This window comes from Somniosus microcephalus, chromosome 11 (assembly GCF_052327205.1).
Source record: "Somniosus microcephalus isolate GS21.2 chromosome 11, FLI_Smic_1.0, whole genome shotgun sequence".
Lineage (NCBI taxonomy): Eukaryota > Metazoa > Chordata > Chondrichthyes > Squaliformes > Somniosidae > Somniosus > Somniosus microcephalus.
The window spans coordinates 42,940,788-42,962,597 of NC_140997.1; the positions used below are offsets into that span (position 1 = coordinate 42,940,788).

Consider the following 21,810-nt stretch of genomic DNA (forward strand, 5'->3'; position numbering starts at 1 on the left):
ACTGACATTAAAAAGGTCAATAAGGAAAAGTACAGAAAGGTACAAATGATGACGGACAGTAGCTCCGAAGACCAAAAGAGCGATAGCGACTCCGGAAACAAGAGACTAAGCTGTCTCAAATTACATAATGTAATTGCCAAAGAAGATTACCAGACCATTTGGGTTACCCTCACGATAGCGGGGTCCCCAGTCAAAATGGAGCTAGATACAGGATCAGCTCTGACCGTCATGAGTCGACGGGATTACGAGCGGCTATTTCCGCATATACCTTTGAAAGACACATCCATTATCTTAAAAACATATACGGGGCAGAAAGTATACCCCAGAGGGAAAATAAGGGTGCCTGTTGTATACAACGGCAAGGAAATACAGAAGTTGTATTTATACGTTCTGCAAGATGGTGGTCCACCGTTGTTGGGACGTGAATGGATCAGAAAGATACGTTTAGACTGGCACTCCATTCAGGCACTGACGGTGGCCAGTAAGAAAAAAAACGATGATGACGTCATACCTGGATGATTAAAAGAAATCTTGGCTAACGCCAAAGAAGTGTTTCAACAGGAACTAGGAACCCTGAAAGGCGCCACCGCCTCAATAAAAGTGGAAGATGCGGCAATGCCCAAGTTTTTTAAGGCAAGGCCGGTGCCATACGCAATTCGTCCAGCCGTCGAGGCAGAGCTGGAGAATTTGGAAAAAGCAGGCGTGTTATCCAAGGTAGATTGGAGCGAGTGGGCAACACCCATCGTCCCGGTCATGAAGAAAACGTTGAATAATGATAAATATGAAGAACAGAGAAAAGTTCGCATCTGTGGGACTTCAAGGTGACTGTAAACCCGGTTCTTCACACGGTACAGTATCCTCTTCCGAGGATAGAAGATATTTTCGCCTCACTATCCGGAGGGAAACGTTTCACCAAAATTGACTTAGCACAGGCATATCTACAGATGGAGGTTGAGGAGGCCTCAAAAAAGTATCTCACGATAAACACACACAAAGGCCTGTACCAGTACAATCGACTGGTTTTCGGAGTGGCATCAGCTCCGGCTATCTGGCAAAGAGCTATGGAGCAAGTCCTGCAAGGGATTCCGGGGACTCAATGCTACCTAGACGACATCCTTGTAACAGGAGAAAACGACAACGAGCACCTTGCCAACTTGGAGCAGGTGCTCACGAGGCTGAGAGAACGGGGCCTACGAGCAAATCGCCCCAAGTGCGAATTTTTCCAGAAACAAATATCATATTGTGGCCATGTCATTAACGAAGAAGGGTTGCATAAGTCACCTGAAAAAATTGAAGCGGTCGTAAAGGCCCCAGTGCCTGAAAATGTCTCACAATTAAGGTCGTTCCTGGGATTAGTAAATTACTATCATAAATTTTTACCAAACTTGTCGACGGTTCTGCACCCTCTTAACGCACTGCTACAAACGGGAGTAGTTTGGAAATGGAGCGAAGACTGTAAACGTGCCTTCCATAAATGCAAAGGCTTGATCACGTCCAGGGAAGTGTTGGCTCATTACAACCCATCACTGCCAGACTGGCGTGCGATGCATCCCCTTACGGCGTGGGAGCGGTATTATCGCATAGATTCCCTGATGGCTCGGAGCGGCCGATAGCTTTTGCGTCACGCTCATTGAACTCAGCTGAGCGTAACTATGCCCAGATCGACAGGGAGGCACTCAGCCTGGTGTGGGGGGTGAAGAAATTCAACCATTACCTACATGGACAAAAATTTACCTTGTTGACTGACCATCAACCCCTCGTCTCCATATTCAACCCTAAAAAGGGCGTTCCCATTATGACAGCGCAAAGGCTACAGAGGTGGTCCCTTTTCCTAGGGGCACACCAATATGACATAAAATACAAAGGAACAAAACAGCATGGGAATGCTGACGGGTTATCTTGCCTAACGTTGCCAACGGTGGAAGAGGCGCCTACAGTGGACCCAGTGGAGATGTTCCACTCGACCATAGTGGAATGTCTACCGGTGACAAATTCTACCATTGAAAAGGAAACGCGAAATGACCCGACTCTCTCACGAATCTACGATTTAACGGTGAAGGGATGGCCAGCACATGGCGAACCACTGTTGCCAGCATTCTCGCAAAGAAGAGAACAGCTGTCAGTGTGCCGAGGAACCTTGATGTGTGGATCCAAAGTGGTGATTCCACCCAAACTCAAGGATAGAGTGCTAAAGGAGCTTCACGAGGGGCATCTTGGTGGAGTGAAAATGAAGAACTTAGCCAGAGCGTTTGTGTGGTGGCCAGGTATCGATGGAGACATCGAAGAAATGACCAAGAGCTGTCTAGGATGCCAGAAGGTCCAAAACGCCCCACCACAAGCCCCTCTACATCCATGGGCGTGGCCCTCATCTCCATGGCAAAGGGTACATATCGACTTTGCTGGTCCACTTATGGACTCAATGTTCTTAATCGCGGTGGATGCACACTCCAAGTGGCCGGGGGTAATAAAGATGTCCTCCACCACCACGGAAAAAACCATCACAGTATTAAGGACCATATTCGCCAGGAATGGGCTGCCTGAACAGATCTGTTCTGATAATGGACTGCAATTTGTATCCGAAGAATTCAGGAAGTTCTTAAAAAACAATGGGGTTAAGCACTACACGTCCGCCCCATACCATCCCGCCACCAATGGATTGGCTGAAAGGTTTGTCCAGACCTTCAAGAAGGCCATAAAGGCCATGGGTAATGAAGACATAAATCTACAACATAAGGTAGGTAACTTCTTGTTTGCGTACAGGAATGCAACACATGTGGTTACAAACCAAACCCCCGCCATGATGTTTTTCAATAGAAGCCTAAGATGCCGGCTGGATTTGGTCAAGCCAAACATCAGAAGGGACGTAGAGAACCGGCAATTTCAAAGCATGAATGAAAGGCCAACTAGAACCTTCCAGATAGGTCAACCAGTTTTGGCCCGGGACTACCGTACCGAGAAATGGCAGCCTGGAACTATTTGCACACGACTAGGACCGCTGATGTATACCGTGGACATTGGAGAAAGCATAATAAGGCGCCATGCTGACCAGATCATAGAGTCATCCGAAAAAGGACAACCTACACCACAACTCTATACGCCTAGTGATGAAGCAGAGATACCCATAGTATCTACCTCCGATCCGGTGATACTGGAACCAGATGAACCCGACACTGGCATTGAAGCCGAATCGACCTTGCCAAAAGAACCTACTACACCACCGAGGCGTTATCCGGACCGAGTCAGGAAGCCTCCAGAGAGACTGAATTTGTAATTGATTAACTTCAGCAAATGTGTATATTATTGTTCTTGTAAAAATGTTATTTAATGATTACTTAAAATGTTATGTACTATTTATCTAAAAGGGGAGGAATTGTAGTGTATGTACCTTTAAGAGGAACTATGTTTTTGAAGCCCCTGTATACTGTAGTGCCAGTAGTGATCACTCGGGTATATAAGCCTGTGTAGTGTTTTGTGTAGTTAGTTCACCTCCAGACTTTGTTCAGTAAACACTTGTTAAATCAACTCCTGCATTCCGTGTCTCCATTAACACACGGATCTAACACTGTGAAGTGCTTTGGGAAGTTTTACTACGTTAAAGGCGCTATATAAATACAAGTTGTTGTTGTTGATAAAATAATGCCAAGTTTTGATGGCAGTTTGCTGCTGAGGGCTGAATTCCATTGGGAATAGACAACACTGAGACTATCCAAGATGATTTTACTGTGAAATTTTAAGGGGGAGATTTTGAGTCCTCCTGTCCGGCAGAAATGGGGCGCCCCCCCCGAAAACGGCAAGGAATTATCACCCTACTACTGCCACCGCAACCTTCCCCGGGCCTACCACTGGCCGGCAGGAGCACCCACCCGAGTTTGGCAGTAGTGTTGAGATACCGCGGCAAACGTGGGAGTCGAGACAGAGCTATTGAAAACACAACTGCTTTATTCTGACCACATGGCAAACAGGAACTAGAAAAGCCCGCACATCCACTTAAATACTTCCCAGACAGGAAGTGCTCCCGGCAGCCTGTCCCTGCGGGAAACAAGTTGCTGGAGGAAAGGGCCCCCGGCTGGGGGCTTCTGCTTAGACTGTCTGTGCCGCCGTGAGCGGATTATGTCCAGTGGTGGCGTGTCGCCACAGAGCTCCCCCCAGAATCCGCTTAGGAGGAGTGGACGAGTCGTGACGGTGGTCTAATGGTTCTGCCGCAGCGGCTGAGTGGGCGCCGGTCTGGTTGGTTGGGTCGGGCGGTTCGCCGCCGGCTGTGCTGGCTTGCCGGGGGGACGGCCTCTGGCTGGAGGCTGGGCCACGGGGACCTGTTCTCCTGGTTCTGTGTGTGCTGGTTTGAGCCGGTCGATGGAGACTGTCTCGACCCTGTCGCCGAGTCGCAGCTTGAATACCTTGTCCCCGGTTTGTAGTACCTCGTACGGACCGTCGTACGGGGGTCGCAGGGGCCCGCGGTGCGCGTCGTGTCGCACGAAGACGAAGCGCGCCTGCTGTAAATTTGGCGGGACGTGAGGTGCGAGTTCGCCGTGTCGGTTGACCGGAAGTGGGGCGAACTGCTGAGCGGAAGAGAAAGAGTCGAGCCGCTGCTGTTCGGCCGACCAAGACTTGGTAGGCTCCGGAAGGAATTCGCCTGGGACGCGCAGCGGTTGTCCGTAGACTAACTCCGCTGCCGAGGACTGGAGGTCTTCCTTGACCGCGGTGCGTAGGCTGAGTAGCACCCACGGTAGGCGGTCAGTCCAGGTACTGTCCTGCAGGACGGCGCGGAGTGAGGCCTTGAGTGACCTGTGGAAGCGTTCACAAAGTCCGTTGGCCTGCGGGTGGTACGCTGTGGAGCGTCACCCTGAGGTTGCGTGCTGTGGCCGTCCAGAGTTCGGAGGTGAACTGGGCGCCTCTGTCGGAGGTTATGTCGGCCGGTACGCCGAACCTCGCAACCCAGGTGTTAACGAACGCCCTGGCGATGTCGGCTGTGGTGGTGGAGGTCAGCGGCACTGCCTCAGGCCAGCGTGTGTAGCGGTCGACCATCGTGAGGAGATAAGTTTGGCCTTGCGATGGCGGCAGGGGACCGACGATGTCGATGTGTGCGTGGTCGAAGCGGCGGCTGGGTACCTCGAAGTCTCCCAGGGGTGCTTTGGTGTGCAGCTGTACCTTAGCCCGTTGGCAGGCGAGGCAACCCAAGTCCGAACATCTCTGCTAAGGCCGCGCCAGACGAAGCGCTTGGAGAGGAGTTTGACGGATGCGCGGGAACCCGGGTGAGAGAGCCCGTGGAGCGCGTCGAAGACGCGGCGGCGCCAGGTCTCAGGGACGACCGGCCTGGGTTGGCCGAGTGAGACGTCGCACGTGACTGCCGTGGCTTCGGGCCCGTGCGCGACCTTGGCTAGGCGTAGCCCTGGCAGGCTGGTAGCCGCCGAGAGGAGGTCTGGGTCCGTGAGCTGGGCCGCTGCTAGTTGTGCGTAGTCGACCGCGAGGTGATTCGCACAGACGGCGGGACGGGAAAGGCAGTCGGCGACCACGTTGTCTCTACCGGAGACGTGCTGAATGTCCGTAGTAAACTCGGAGACGGCCGCGAGCTGGCGTTGCTGCCTAGCGGACCAGGGTTCGGTGTGCTTGGCCATCGCGTATGTGAGTGGCTTGTGGTCCACATACGCGGTGAAGGGTTCGGCCTTCCAGGAGGAACCTGAAATGGCGGACCGACAGGTGGAGTGCGAGAAGCTCGCGGTCGAAAGTGGAGTATTTGACCTCCGGGGGGCGCAGTTGGCGGCTGTAGAAGGCAAGTGGCTGCCACGCGCCATTGACCCACTGCTCGAACACGGCCCCGACCGCGTGGTCGGAGGCGTCGGTGGTGAGCGCGACCCGGGCATCGGCCCTCGGGTGCGCGAGCAGAGTGGCGTCGGCGAGCGCGTTTTTGGTGGCGTCGAAGGCGGCTGCCGTGTCAGTGGTCCAGGCTACGTCCATCTTGCCGGATTTTCCTCGGAGGGAGTCGTATAGGGGCTTCATGAGGGCTGCGGCTCTGGGGATGAACCTGTTGTAGAAGTTCACCGTCCCGAGGAACTCCTGGAGGCCCTTGATGGTTGTGGGGCGGGGGAATTGCTGGACGGCCTGCACCTTGTTGGGCAGGGGGACGGCCCCAGCAGGGGTGATGTGGTGACCGGGAAAATCGATCTCGGTTAGGCCGAATTGGCACTTCGCCGGGCTGAGGATGAGCCCGTGTTGGGCTAGGCGCCCGAACAGGATGCGAAGGTGTTCGAGGTGTTCCTGTTTGGAGGAGCTGGCCACGAGAATGTCGTCTAGATAGACGAATAGGAAGTTCAGGTCCCGGAGGACTGAGTCCATAAGGCGCTGGAAAGCCTGTGCTGCATTCTTGAGGCCGAAGGGCATCCTCAGGAACTCGAACAGGCCGAATGGGGTGATGACGGCCGTTTTGGGGATGTCCGCGGGGTGTACGGGGACTTGGTGGTAACCGCGCACCAGGTCGACTTTGGAAAAGACGGTTCGTCCGGCCAGTCGGGCCGAGAAGTCCTGGATGTGTGGCACCGGGTACCGATCGGGGGTGGTGGCGTCGTTGAGGCGGCGGTAGTCCCCGCAAGGGCGCCAGCCTCCGCCGGGCTTGGGGGCGATGTGGAGGGGTGAGGCCCAAGGGCTGCTGGAGCGGCGGATGATGCCGAGTTGTTCCATGCTGGTAAACTCGGCCCGCGCAATTTCCAGCTTGGCCGGGTTGAGTCTGCGGGCGTGGGCAGAAACTGGGGGGCCGGTGGTGGGGATATAGTGTTCCACACCGTGCTTGGCGGCTTTGGCCGAAAAGGTCGGGTTAGTGAGGGCGGGAAACTCAGCTAGGAGTGCCGAGTAGTCGTCCGTGGCTCTGGCGAGGCAGTAGGTCGTCGGGCCGGCCGAACGGGCTGGGGTAAAGGCGCCGGGGATGGGGGCCATAGTGTTGATGTCGACGAGGCGGTGCCTCGGAATGTCGACAAGGAGGCCGTGGGCGCGTAGGAAGTCGGCGCCAATGAGTGGGCAGAGGACCTTGGCTGTCAGGAACTCCCAGCGGTAGCGGCGGCCCACGAGGTCGAGTGTGACCATGCGGGTGCCATATGTGCGGATTTCAGAGCCGTTGGCTGCAGCCAGTGTGATACCCCGTGTGCCGCGTTGGATCTCGAGGGCGGAGGCGGGGGTGATGCTGTGCTGGGCCCCTGTGTCGCACAGAAATCGGCGGTTGGTTCTGTCGTCAGTGACGTACAGTAGGGGCTCCTTCTGCCCCGCGGCCATCGCGGGGGCCGGTGCGGGGGGGGGGGGGTTTGAAGGAACACGGTGGCGTGCAGCGTTGAGCCCTAGCGCCAAAACGGGTGTGGTAGTAGCAGTGACCCGGAGTGGTAGGGCGGTCGGGCCTAGCGGCCCGGGAAGACCGCGTGGTCGTTGCCGTGAGGTTGGGCGCGATGTCGCGAGCGGCCTGTGCAGAGAGCAGCCGGTCGGCCTTTTCGGCTATCTCATTCAGGTCCATGGAGTCAGACTCCACAATGAGCGGGCGGATGCTGGCGGGGAGCTGCCGAATGAAAAGCGTGCGAAAAAGGGCGCCGGGATTTTTGTCGTCGGAGAGGGACAGCATGTGGAAAAGCAGGTCTGATGGTGAAGTGTCACCAAGGCCGGGGAGGTCCAGGAGTTGGCAGTGGCGCTGGTAAGAGGACGTTTGAAATTTTTTAAGTAGCGCAGCCTTCAGATGCTCGTACTTGCCCTCCGTTGGTGGATTCTGCAGCGCTGCCCAAACCTTGGGGACTGTAGCGTAGGTGAGCGAGGCGACGAGGTAGTCGTACTTCGTGGCGTCGACTGTAATGCCTTTTAGCCGGAATCTGGACTCAGCTTGAACGAACCAGGCTTCGGCGAGGTTCTCCCAAAAGTCAGGTAATTTAACCGTGACTACGTTTGTATCCGCCATGCTAGCTTAGGATTCGTCCTGAGCGTCGGGGTCACCAGTGTTGAGATACCGCGGCAAACGTGGGAGTCGAGACAGAGCTATTGAAAACACAACTGCTTTATTCTGACCACATGGCAAACAGGAACTAGAAAAGCCCGCACATCCACTTAAATACTTCCCAGACAGGAAGTGCTCCCGGCAGCCTGTCCCTGCGGGAAACAAGTTGCTGGAGGAAAGGGCCCCCGGCTGGGGGCTTCTGCTTAGACTGTCTGTGCCGCCGTGAGCGGATTATGTCCAGTGGTGGCGTGTCGCCACAGTAGACCCTTTAAATATACGAATCAGGGTCCTATGACGTACATAGGACCCCGTTTGCCATTTTAGTATCAGCTGGCGGACCAACCGATGAGGAGACCACAGATAAGTTTTACTGTATCTTTGTGGAGCCTGGAGGAACAGGAATGCACTTTCCGGGCTCCACAAAACCCAGCTTGGGCTACTGTCACTCCAACTTCACCCCCCCCACCCCCACCTACTTGCTTCTGGACTGGGCCTCCCCAGGGAGCTCATTATCTGCCCACAGAGTACCGGCTGAATTCTAATGAGGCCACCCGCCGGTATTAACGGGTACAGTCTGCCGACTAGCCTACCACGGTTCTCACCGGGGTGGAGGAAAATCTACCGCTAAATGTTTATTTTATTTTTAAATGGAGTTTTCTCCCATCAATCTAGTCTAAATTGAACCCCACTCCTAGTGCTGAAATAACTGTGTACAAACCCATTGTGCTATTAGCATTACCAAAACTCTGGGTGTGGATGTTTGGTTGTTGAGTACATTCAAGGCGGAGATCGATAGATTTTTGGATACTAAGGGATATGAGGATAGGGCAGGAAAGTGGAGCTGAGGTAGAAGATCAGCCATGAGCATATTGAATGATGGAGCAGGCTCGACGGGCCGAATGGCCTACTCCTGCTCCCATTTCTTATGTTCTTATCTAACTATATTCAATCCTTAGGAGACATATTACCTCTCAGTTCTAAAATCTGCCTCAAATCCATGACAATTATCTGTAGAAAATGACAAAGACATGTAAAATACTTACTTGCAAAGCTTTCAAGTCATTGTTTAAAGAATGTCCCACAAGGACAGCATCATTGGGCAAGATCTTCTTCAGCTTGGCTTGAACATCCCTCAGCTTTGTTTTCACTGGAATCAGCATCTTCCAAGTAATCCCGGAGAATCTGAATATACAATATGTGACATTGCTGAATCCCTTCTTCAATTTCATGGAGTTTATCATAAATACAAAATTTAAAAAAAGATAAAACAAATACAGTTTTTGCTTGGGATTTAGCCAAAATATTCATGCATGATTAAAGACAATTTTCAGTATTATGCATACCAGCCTTATAATTCTACTTTAGAACAATAAAATAGAAAGAAACATTTATATCATTCTGAAAATAATCAACCTAATGATAACCCATACCCCTGAGGGCTACAGTTAGAGACACTGGGCTGAGGTTACCACTCACTGGTTATATTATTGGCCCATCTGAATAGGGCTTAGCGCCTCTCACCAATAGGATCAATAACAACATGGGGCTGTGCTGCAGGTTATTAGATGGAGTGGGTTTGGAGTTTATGAAGGAAAACAGCAGCAAGAGTTAAAAGAGGGTTTTATTCCAGTCGCACTATTCCATGTTGTCACCAGAACAAACCTAATAGAATGGGAAATGTTCAACACAGTTGTTTATTTAATATTAAATCATGCAAATTAATAAGGTCAAGCAGAACCGTACTTTGGAAATGCTCTGGCTCTGCTTACATTAAAACAGTCGGGATGAGTTTATTGGGTTTTATTTATATTACATATCAAAATCCAATAACATTCTGTCACAAAGGCTGTATTCCTGGTTGATATGTAGTCCATTAATACTTTAGTTGTATCATTAAAATGTCAGATCGCACAGGCTGACTATTGCATACACCACTGATTAGCTTCAGTTTCACGTAGTCCACAAATCACATTGTCACATTGGAAAAAAAACATATGGTAACACTTCTGACCGGAGAAATAATCTCCCCAGCTTCATGCTACAGTCATCTACCAATTACCATTATAAAGAACATCCACACAGGGAGACACACATTTTACCACCAAATACTCAAACCCGTATCACAGCATATCAAACGTGTCTGCATTCCACAAAATCACTAGTCAAAATACACTGCCCTTACAACCAGTACCATACCAAATACTCCTGAAATGATGCTAGCAATTCAGCCACTTTTCCCCACTAAGACCAACAATGAAAGAACGAACTTGCATTTATATAGCGCCTTTCACAACCTCAGGACGTCCCAAAGCTCTTTACAGCCAATTAAGTAGTGTAGTCATTGTTGTAATGTAGGAAACGCGGCAGCCAATGTGCCACAGCAAGAGCCCACAAATAGTAATGCGATAATGACCAGATACTCTGTTGTTTAGTAATGTTGATTGAGGGATAAATATTGGCCAGGACACCAGGGAGAATTCCCCTGCTCTTCAAAATAGTACCGTGGGAACTTTTACGTCCACCTGAAAGGGCAGGCGGGGTTTATGGTTTTAGGCCTCATCCGAAAGATGATACCTCCGACAGCGCAGCACTCCCTCAGTACTGCACTGGAGTGTCAGCCTAGATTTTTGTGCTCCAAGTCTCTGGAGTGGGACTTGAACCCACAACCTTCTGACTCAGATGTGAGAGTGTTACCACTGAGCGACAGCTGAATAACATTTAATTCACACAATACAATTTGGAGCTCCACGATATCATCTAAAAGGACTGCATGATTTCATAGCAGAAACTTCGCCACATAAAAAAACCCCACAAAACTTTGGTAATCACAAATAGTTGAAGAAAATTGCAGAGCAGCAAACTTGATGAGAAAGGGGCATCCGTGAAGCAGGCCTATATATTTTAGTAAACTGATTATCTTATTATTTCAAGTATCCACTATTAATTTAACAATTTAATCATTACCTGGTGAGGTAGTTGAGGATGTTGTTGTCTGGCATCACCAGCTCATCCATCACACAGTATCCCTCCGCATTGACAATAGAGACACGTGTCAGCTCATTCCCTTTTGTAGTCAGGCACTGGAATAATCCAAATGAATACAACAAGAAATGACCTGCAATTCATTTCAATTGTTTTATACAATAAGAGTAATGGAAGCCACTGCAGTGGTAGAATGGCGTTATTTGGACTTATTTCACAAGGCAAGACTATAATTTAAGGAGTCAGCTGTAGCCCAGTGGTAGCACTCTCACTGCTGAGTCAGTGGGTTATGGGTTCAAGTCCCACTCCAGAGACCTGAGCACATAATCTAGGCCGACTCTTCACTGCAGTACTGAGGGAGTGCTGCATTGTCGAGGATGTCGTCTTTCAGATTAAATGTTAAACTGAGGCCTTGTCTTCCCCATCCGGTGATCGTAAAAAATCTCATGGCACAATCTTAAGAGCAGGGGCGCTCTCCCAGTGTCCTGGCCAGAATTTATCCCTTGACCATCACCACTAAAACAGATTATCTGGACATTTACCTCACTGCTATTTGTGCAACCTTGCTTTACGTAAATTGGCTGCTACGTTTCCCAGCATTACCAACAGCGACTACACTTTCAAAGTACAGTATTTCACTGGCTGTGAAGGGCTTTGGGACGTCCTGTTAACGTGAAAGGTGCTATATAAATGCAAGTTCTTTTTAACTACCACCACAGGTTATATTCTCCTTATTATATACTTGTTAAATGTAAAAAAAAGTTAAAGTTTAAAATGCTAATTTTTGTTGAATCATTTTGCATTTTCAAAGTAACACGAACATTGGTGCTTTCTACTTTGATGAGGTTCCTACACCAACCCTGCTATTGGTGCTTGTTGGTTCTGAGTGAAAATGAAGCACACCTACATATTTCACTAAAAATAACCAGCAGCGAGTGAGTGAAGTGGTACTCAGCTTCAGGTGTGCTGTATTTGGAGAGTGCAGTACTGTACTCAGCTTTATAAGGGTGCAGTTGGTGGCACTCTCACCTGAATCAGAAGGTATGGTTGGAGACTAAAGCACGGAATCCAAGATGACACTTCAGTGAAGTACTTAGGGAATGATGCACTATCAAGAGGTGCCATCTTTTGGATGAGACGTTAAACTGAGGTGGAAGTAAAAGATCTCACGACGCTATTCAAACAGGAGCAGTTCTCCCAATGTCCTAGCCAGTATTTCTACCTCGAGCAATACCATCAAAAGCAAACTAACTGGTCATTGATCTAATTTACTTTGTTGTGTTTGGCTGCCCATGTTTGCCTACATAACACCCAGTAACTGTTTCAACTGTTGAATGTTCTGGCACTATATAACATTTTTATTCTTCACAGAGCAACCCTATAAATGAAATGGTTTGGAAAAACATAACTGCAAGAATATATGTGAGGCCAAAAAGGGAGTAGCTCTATGTTTATGCATCAGTGGTGGCCTTCTCTAGCACAGTTAGCTTCCTCATTATTGAAAAAGTGTGATTTAAAAAATAATTTATTTGAAGGTTTAATGCTATTTTGAGGCCCGTAGTATTCATAAGTTTAGACAGGTCTTCCTGTCAATCTTATGAATGGGCTTTTCCCTCCTCCGATTGGCTGCCCATGGCTCACGTGATCCCAGGGGACGCATCGCACTAACTACGCCCCTGGGACACGCAAGCACAGCGCGCCGGCAGCTGGGCCAGGCCCCGGAGCGGAATTCCACGGGGCCCTACAGCTCAACTGCCGGCGCGCAAGGTAAGTGCAGGTCGGGGGCTTGCACCCGCGGGAAGCCCCCGACCCGAATTTCTGGGCCATCATGTGCTATAAGTAACGAAGTGGGAAAAAATAGGGCACATTACTTTTCAGAGAATTTTCTCCAAACGTATCAGAATTCTGGGCTCACAGGCAGTTTGTCATACTATGGTCTTGTTGGAACATGAGACATGTTGAAATATGGAAAAGGAAGAGGCAGAGATCTTGATGGGATATTAAGGCTAACTTAGCATATAGTACAGGGAGCAAACACATCAAGATAGTGCGCATTTGTTTATTAACATGTATTTTCTTTATATATTCACATAGGTAATTACAATTAACTTGTGAGCCAAATGAACTAACTTGGCAGAGAGCTTGCTGGTAATTAAAGGTTAGCTTAGCATACAAAATAAAAAATCAGGTAACTGAGACGTTAAGAAAGTAGACTGGTAGAAAGATGGTGGGGAAACTAAAAGCTGGTTTAGAATAGTGAATAGGAAACATTATTGCAGGATAGTGTGTGTGTGTGTGCGCATCATTAATTGAAATAAAGCATTGTGCCTGGACCCTGAAAGCCTGCCAGAAGGCAGCTTTTTTGGCTGTAAAAGCTTGAAAAACAAAAGGAGTTCTTAAAATGCAGCTGCTTTTCACATAGAAAAGCAGACAGATAACGTTCTGAGGACAGACGAGAGAAGGGAAGCTATGTGACATGCAGCTTGGACTTAGTTTCAAGATGGACCCCATGGGAAGGTTACTAAAGGGGGGTGTCATGTTAAGTCAGGTGACAGAAGGAATTCAATCAAGGGAGAAGAGGCAGATTCAAGTTTAGTAAGGGGACAAGGATCATATAAAAACAGATATGTTGTGCTTAGAAAAGTTAGTGCAGGGAGGGAATAGTAAAGTGCATGTCTACATTTCTGTACTCTTGCCAGTTTAATCTACTCTGCTTGCAAACTGCTTTGCATACTGACTGAAGAAACAAAGGCATGTGGGTCTCTTCACATAGATCACTTGTGCCCACTCATAACTTGGTCCAAACTGTCCATATTCCTCTTGCTTCCATTTATAATATAACGTCTAAATGCTGCGGACTTTAAACAGGAAAATTAACTTACCATTTCACAGTCTAGGCCCAACAGTGGACTGTTGTCAGTTACTTTAGTTGTGCACCCACTCTGAACAAATCCTTCAGAGCCAGGAATGCCTAATACATTTTGAAAAAGAAAGTACAGGACATATTTAGTACAGTGGTTACATACCTAAGACAGCAAAATAAAGCCATTTAACAGCTGCAGTATATACAGGAAACTTTGGTTTATCCGGAGGTTGTATGTCCGGAATACTCGATCTAACGGCAAAAATCAGGAGCCGTTTTCTATAAGTTTTTTTAGTTCTCGTTCTATTTTTCCCCCCAGTCAGGCACTGCAAGGTCTGTAGCTATAGCAACAGCTTCAGCTAGAGACGCTTGCAGCTGCAGCCGACTCTTTAGAAGCTGTTGCTAAGCAACAGTGTTTGTTGTCAGATACGGAGATGAAAACCTCCGTATGCTTCAACATTAACTTTGTATGTCCGGCAGTTTTGATAGATCGGCAACAGGCCGGTCCCGTCGGTGCCGGATATCACAAAGTTTCTTGTATACTGCAACATAATCAAATAATTAAAACTGACCACATAATTCCTTAACATCCAACATCTTTCAATAGAATTAGAATATGAAGGCACAGGATAGATCCAGTTGCTAAAGCAATTTATCATCATTTTGGTCACGTCACCAAAAACTTATCTAGCTATTAGGTTCCAGTGAATATACTCTCAAGGCCTCTAGGCTTGAAGAACCTAATTATGAAAGTGATCTAAATACAGAAACTGAAGTATCCAGGATAAGGGTGGAAGAGACCCAAAAACATAAACAGGTATTGCTTCAACATTAAGGCATGATAATTGGGCACGGGCGTGTTCAACTGTGTACAAGTAGTATACTGACCTGCGACAGGATAATCGTTCTTAGTCAGCTCTTCTTCACTCAGCAAGTAACTGGTCAAGCCTCGTTTTTTTCTCCCATATTTAATAATGATGGGATGATTATCAAGATCTGGTGGCCCACAGCTATTATTCTCTGTCACAAGGCAATGTCCATTCACTACAGGGGTGTCTGAAATAAAAAGCAAAATTCATTAGTATATTTTTCTTAACCGAACAGCAAAATATCCATCTGATTTTACTTCACCCCAACCTCCATATTCTCCCCCCACTTTAAACCCACCTGTGATAATTATATTTAATTTGAAAATACAGGTAGACTATCCTTTATCCGAAAACCTCGGGACCAGCCGTGTTTTGGTTTTCTGAAAATTTCGGAAGGTATTTTATAAGACTGGGAAATTTGTCGGGGGTGGGTCGGTGGGGGTGGGGGTCGTCGGTGGGGGGGGGGGGGGGCCGCGGGAGTCGGGGTCGGTCGTCCGCGGGGGGGGGGGGGGGTCGTGCGCACGACTTACGCTGACCCTCTGCTCAGCGTAAGTCGTGCACCACTCTGGTCATGTCGTGCGCACGACTTACGCTGAACGAAAAAACCTTCGGTTTTTAGAGGGTTTCGGTTTTCGGAAGTTCGGATAAAAGGTAGTCTACCTGTATTTACATGTGTAACTAAGTTTTGGGTCCACTTTAGATATTATTTCAGATATACTGGGGCTGGTCTCTCCCCGTAAGCGGTTTGAGTGACTTGCATTCAGGAGTGTGCCCGTACAGCCCAATATCTAATTATACAATAGCGTAACCCAGGGGTGCAAGAATGTGATCTGAACTGGATGTCTGCCTCTCCAGTCTTTTCAAAGGCAGACTGTGAAACTCTTGGTAAGATGAGGGCAGGTACAAATTGTTAAGAAGTTTTATTTCCCAGACAGCAAGTGCACATACAGAGCAAGAGACAAAGCAGATTGCAGTGAGTTAGCTCAATCAAACTTAGCGCCTCGGAAAACGCCGATGGCAGATAGCCAATGCTATTAAAAGTAATAATCAGCTTTGGTACAAATGGAGAGAAATAATAACAAACCATGCGCCCTGTCCCTTTTGTGTGCTGACATATTTGTTTTTGGCATTAGCTTTCTTTCCAGCTACTTCTAATTGCAAAAACTGACCTCCTTCATTTTTAGCTTCCAGCTCTGGGCCTTAAGACCTACACACCGCAGTGTCTTGTGTTAAACCTGACTGCCCCAACCATGGGTTTTCCCTTCGTTTCTGTTAATTCTGACACAGGAAGCAGAGGGCTGATGTCTTTGACACTTTTCTGTGCAAGGATTTGTCATTAGGCCCGTCAGCCAAACTGACAGTCCCCTTGCCCTGGAGCGTATTCTCTGCAGATAACTCATGCACGCCCACATGAATAGAATCGTCCTCACTGCAATAGGTGTGACTATTTGTTGGCCACCTGAGATGAGGTGGAAAATTGCTTAACATCTCAGGTTGTCCCAGCTAATGGGCCTGGGATAAGACAACAGATCCTCAATGCATCAAGCTGAAATAGACTGTGTTCTGATATTCTCCAAACTAGCTTATCTGGCTTTAGTCCACATTGTCAAAGGCTGCAGCTTTTCTTTTTAAACATGTGCGAGTTCATTTTGTTTCACAATACACTCGTTAAACATAACTCAATTCCAAAATTATTTTCATGGAAAAAAAAAATCAAAAATATGAAACAACAGTAAGACAAAGTGACTACACATTTTACTTATATGGAGACACTACAGGGAACAGAATACTGGCAGCATTTTCTTGGAGGAACGCTGTGTAGTGTACAAGTAGTTACCCCTATTCTGGGATGCTATGGGATTTTTTCAGCCACCATGATGAGGGAACATCACATCATTGTTTCTTTAATACCCCAACATATTGTCAGAAGTTCAATCTTAAACCAACAACAATCTAGTCTACTAGCTGGAACCAGAGGTCTTTGCCACCAGGCCTTAGCCAGGATGATGCGACAGTCTTTGGATAACAGTTAGTTAGGCAGGATGAGGCTTGCTGGTTCCCCATCTGCCATTAACTGGAGATGAAGCACCTTATTGCTGTACAATAATACCTGCAGCAATGCAACTGAAAACTGGTGAAACTCAGCTCGAGGGCAGGTTAAACTGATTTTCATTCAAGCTCATATACGATCTCATGATCCTGTAATTGGGAGTGCAGAGCTCTATACCTAGCCAATATTTCTCCCTCAAACAACATCACGAAAACAAATTATCTGGTCATTATCACATTGCTGTTTGTGGGAGCATGCTGTGTGAAAATTGGCTGCCGTGTTTCCTACATTACAACAGTGACTACCCTGCAAAAAGTACTTCATTGGCTGTAAAACGCTTTGTGACGTCCAGTGGTCGCGAAAGGCGCTATATAAAAGTCTTTCTTTCTTTCCTTCTATACCTGCCGTTACTCAAGACATCCCTAGAGGTGGGCCTGTTCAGTTAGCATTTGACAATTATGCTATTTTAAAGATTATGTAACACATTTGGGGAACTTTATCAACTCTCTGAAAACTGAAATATATATTTTTACACATTCTCTGGGTGTGGGCATCGTTGGCAAGAACAGCATTTATTCTCCATCCTTAGCTGCCCTTGGGAAAGTGGTGGTGGGCAATGCTCCCTCTAATTTTGTTTTGGCCCGCGTGGCCCCTTTAACAGGCTGCACAGGCCATTCAAAATTCAGCGCACGCGTGGGTTTTTCTATTTAAAAGCCGGCCTCCCGGCTGCGCGGGATCTGCAGAGTGCTGCGCAGCCACGCAGTTTAAAGGGAATGTTGGTGGTGGGTCTTTCTTCTTGAACCACTGCTAAAAGTTTTTTTGATACAACTGAGGGGCTTGCTCGGTCACTTCAAAGGGCAGCAAAGAGTCAAACGTGTTGGTGTGGGACTGGTCACATATTGGTCAGACCAGGTAAGGATGGTAGGTTTCCATCCATTCTTAGGCTTCTAAAGGACATTGGCCTAGAAATTCAGTTCGGGGCGCCCAGCTCGCCTGGGCGCCGGAATTACCACTGCGCGCGGAGCCACTTGCGCCAGCGGGAAATTCAGTTTCAGCGCCCCAAGTGGAAGCCGGCCGCTAAACAAGGGTTTCGGCGCCCCGCTTGGGGCGCTGAAACTGAATATCAGCGTGTAAAGTGCAGCAGCGCCACCCGCTGCGGCACGGCAGCCTGCGGTACTGCAGGCCTCCCTCTCATTCTTAAGGGGGAGGTGCCTGCAACAGCGCGATCCCCGCTCGCGAGTGCCGGCAAATGAGCCCGGCACCAAGGAGAAGTGCCGGGCTCTCTGGAAACAGCCGGCAATGCCGCGGGGGGGGGGGGGGGGGGGGTGTAGGAGGCCGGGGAAGGAGGTGCGGGCAGGCGGCCGCCGAAAAAGCGGCCGGCCGCACCTCCACCTTAACTCGCCCCACTACCGGCACAGGTAGGCCCAGTGTACCGGTCGCTGTTTGCGGCCGGCGCGGGGGAGGCGGCGGCAACCAAATATGGCCAGCGGGGCGCTGCGCACGCCGATGACGTCATCGGTGGCGGCGCAGCGCTAATGGCTAACGCCGCCATTAGCGCCCCGCTAAATATCGCAGTAGGTTTGCACAGTGGCGCAAAAGCCCTCTTTGGGCGCAAACTGGTGGCGCAGGCCACTGAATTTCTAGGCCATTAGGACATAAAAACCCAACTGGCTTATTAATGTCCTTTATGACAATCCAACAGCTTCATGGACACTTCTACTGATACCAGCTTTTTACTTCCAGATTTAAAAAAAACTGAATTCAAATTCTCAAACTGCCATGGTGAGATTAGAATTTCTGTTCTCTGGATTATTATACAAGACATCTGGATAACTGCTCAAGTAACAGAACCACTATACTAAAGGAGAGCAATTGGATGTACATTGTAAAGTTCTCCCTCAAAGTTAAAAAAAAATGTTTTTCATGTACCTAAGGAACTTTTCACAGTGGTAGGGTAGCTTTTAGGAGGCCTATCTTGTTAGGCCTCTAAACCAGGATACAGTCTCTTGTTGACTTATTCAATGGCCTTGCCATCAGGTGGCTTTCACGTAGAAGTGAATCCCCCGATGGCAGATATCCAATGCTATTATTTAAAAGTAATAATCAGCTTTGGTACAAATGAGAGAAATAATAAGTTGACTTATTTCCACAATGGGGAAAATAATTTAAGTCATGAGATTTTTGTTGTTGTTAATGGCTCAAGGAAGAATGCTACAAAGTAGAATTAGTAAAATTTACTTGAGAACCTTTCTTGTGGTTACGTCATTACCATTGACCTTTGAACCCTTGCAGTCTTGTGGAGGCATTTTCTCAGTTCCAAAAATACGAAGCAGAAAATCATCAGGAGGTGGGGGCATGCTCAATCGCTGCAAGTAAATAGAAAGATTAATAAAAAATGGCTATACAGTATTACTTGCACAACAATGGAAACAAATGTAATCTTCTGGGTACTGGGGATATTCTGCAACTGTTCATTTTACTGTCATGCACAAAGTAGGTTGACTTTTTTTTTTATAAAAGAGGGCATGATGCCTTTTTGTTAGAAACAAATTCATCAATTTTCTCTCGTGCTGGAGTACAGTTCCATGAGTGGTGGCAGCTCTCCGATACCTTGGACAAGTAGTCATTCTCCATATGTGAATCTATGCAGCGAGTGTCCACAGGTTAATTTGACTATGTGGCCCATCCCAGCCAAGTGAAATCCTGTCTTTACCCAATATCCAAACTTATCTACTTTCCAGCAAAGTGCACTATATGGTGATCGGGAGCAGGGACCTTGGCTAACTTTTCAACTGGCAACCGTGAGGGATTATGGGGTGTCCTCAAATTCGGCTGCCCTCAAAAGTTTGTCACCATCCTCCGCCTGCTTCACGACGACATGCAAGCCGCGATCCTGACCAACGGTTCCACCACAGACCCAATTCACGTACGGACCGGGGTCAAGCAAGGCTGTGTCATCGCACCAACGCTCTTCTCGATCTTCCTTGCTGCAATGCTCCATCTCACCCTCAGTAAGCTCCCCGCTGGAGTGGAGCTAATTTACAGAACAAACGGGAAACTGTTCAACCTTCGTCGCCTCCAGTCCAGATCTAAGGTCGTCCCATCCTCTGTCGTCGAATTACAGTATGCAGACGTCTGCGCTCACTCGGAGGTCGAACTCCAAACTGTTATGTCCGTGTATCTTAATGTTGTGTCCTTCAATAATCAGACAACAGACTGCAGGGAACGATTCAACAGGTGTTTACTGAATGAGGGTTACTCTAGAACTAACTATACAGATCACTACTCAGGGTTTATATACAGGTGTGGTCACTGCCGGTACTACAGTATACAGGAGCTGTAAAAAGTTGTTCTCTCCCTTAAGGTATATATACATTACATACATTACAATTCCTCCCCTTTTAGATTAACAGTACCATAATACTCATTTAACAATTAACATTTTTAATATACAATGTTATATGAAAACAGTCCATTCATATATTCAGTCTCTGGGGAGGCTTCCTGATTCTTTCTGGATAACGCCTTTCCCGAGTGTCTCGCTCTTGGTACGGAGGCGATTCTAGCACCCTGTCGTCAGTTGATTCATCAGCTTCCAATGCTATTGTTTCTGAGGTAGATGCGACCTGTACGTCGGGTTCCTCACCAGGTACGTATGGCCGAGACATGGGGTTGACTCGTTCCTGTGACTCTAGGATCTGGTCAGCATGGCGTCTCACAATGTTCTCCCCAACATCCACTGTGTACATTAGTGGCCCCTGCCGTGTGCATATCGTTCCTGGTTGCCATTTCTCTGTTCGGTAGTCGCGGGCCAAGACTGGTTGCCCTACATTGAAGCTCCTTGTCGGCTTCTCATTGATGTGCTGGAATTGCTTACTCTCAACATCTCTTCGTACATTTGGTCTGAGCAAATCCAGACGAGATCTCAACCTTCGGTTAAAGAACATCATGGCTGGGGCCTGGTTGGTGACTGCATGTGTCGCATTTCTGTAGGCTAACAGGAAATTGTCCACCTTATGCTGCAGTGGAATGTCGTCATCGCACATGGCCTTTACTGCTTTTTTAAAGGTTTGTACGAACCTCTCAGCCAATCCATTTGTGGCTGGATGATACGGGGTGGATGTGTAATGCCTTACCCCATTCCTTTTCATAAATCTTCGAAACTCTTCGGACACAAACTGTGGTCCGTTATCAGAGCAAATCTACTCTAGCAAGCCGTTCCTGGCAAAAAATGGTCCGTAGAACTGCAATAGTTTTCTCCGTGGTGGTGGAGGACATTTTGATCACCTCAGGCCATTTCGAGTGCGCATCCACGGCTATTAAAAACATTGAGTCCATGAATGGACCAGCAAAATCAATATGCACCCATTGCCATGAAGATGAGGGCCACTCCCATGGGTGTAGAGGGGCATGTGGTGGTGCATTTTGGACCTTCTGGCATCCTGAGCAGCTCTTTGTCAGGTCCTCGATTTGCTGATCGATCCCCGGCCACCACACATAAGCCCTAGCAAGGCTTTTCATTTTCACCCCTCCCAGATGACCTTCGTGAAGCTCATTGAGCACTCTCTCCTTTAACTTGGGTGGAATTACCACTCGGGATCCACACATCAAGGTCCCCTGGCATACTGACAGCTGTTCTCTTCTGGATGAGAATGCTGGCAACAGTGAGTCGCCATGTGCTGGCCATCCCTTCACCGTCAAATCATATACCTGAGACAGTGTCGGGTCATTTCGGGTCTCCTTCTCTATACCAGCGTTAGTTACTGGCAAGCATTCAATTATAGTCGAATGAAATATTTTGACAGGATCCACTGCTGGTGCTTCCTCCGCAGTAGGCAGTGGCAGGCATGATAGCCCATCAGCGTTTCCATGCTGTTTTGTGCCCTTATACTCGATTTCATATTGGTGCGCCCCTAGAAAAAGGGACCATCTTTGTAGCCGTTGCGCAGTCATCACCGGAACGCCCTTCTTTGGATTAAAGATGGAGACAAGTGGTTGGTGGATTAAAGATGGAGACAAGTGGTTGGTGGTCAGTCAGCAAGGTGAACTTCTGCCCGTGCAGATAGTGATTGAACTTTTTCACTCCCCA

At 48.2% G+C, this 21,810-nt stretch overlaps 1 protein-coding gene across 2 annotated transcripts in view; it reads right to left on the minus strand.

The window, feature by feature from the left end:
• rexo5 (RNA exonuclease 5) overlaps positions 1 to 21,810 on the minus strand; it is a 62,216-nt gene that overhangs the window by 26,307 nt on the left and 14,099 nt on the right. For both annotated transcript variants that reach the window (XM_086000562.1, XM_086000563.1), the window contains exons 5-9: positions 18,991 to 19,087; positions 14,691 to 14,858; positions 13,822 to 13,910; positions 10,922 to 11,037; positions 9,001 to 9,139 (exon numbers count right to left, since the gene is read on the minus strand). In XM_086000562.1, coding sequence (XP_085856688.1) covers positions 9,001 to 9,139; positions 10,922 to 11,037; positions 13,822 to 13,910; positions 14,691 to 14,858; positions 18,991 to 19,087 — 609 coding nt within the window. The remainder of the gene's footprint in view (positions 1 to 9,000; positions 9,140 to 10,921; positions 11,038 to 13,821; positions 13,911 to 14,690; positions 14,859 to 18,990; positions 19,088 to 21,810) is intronic.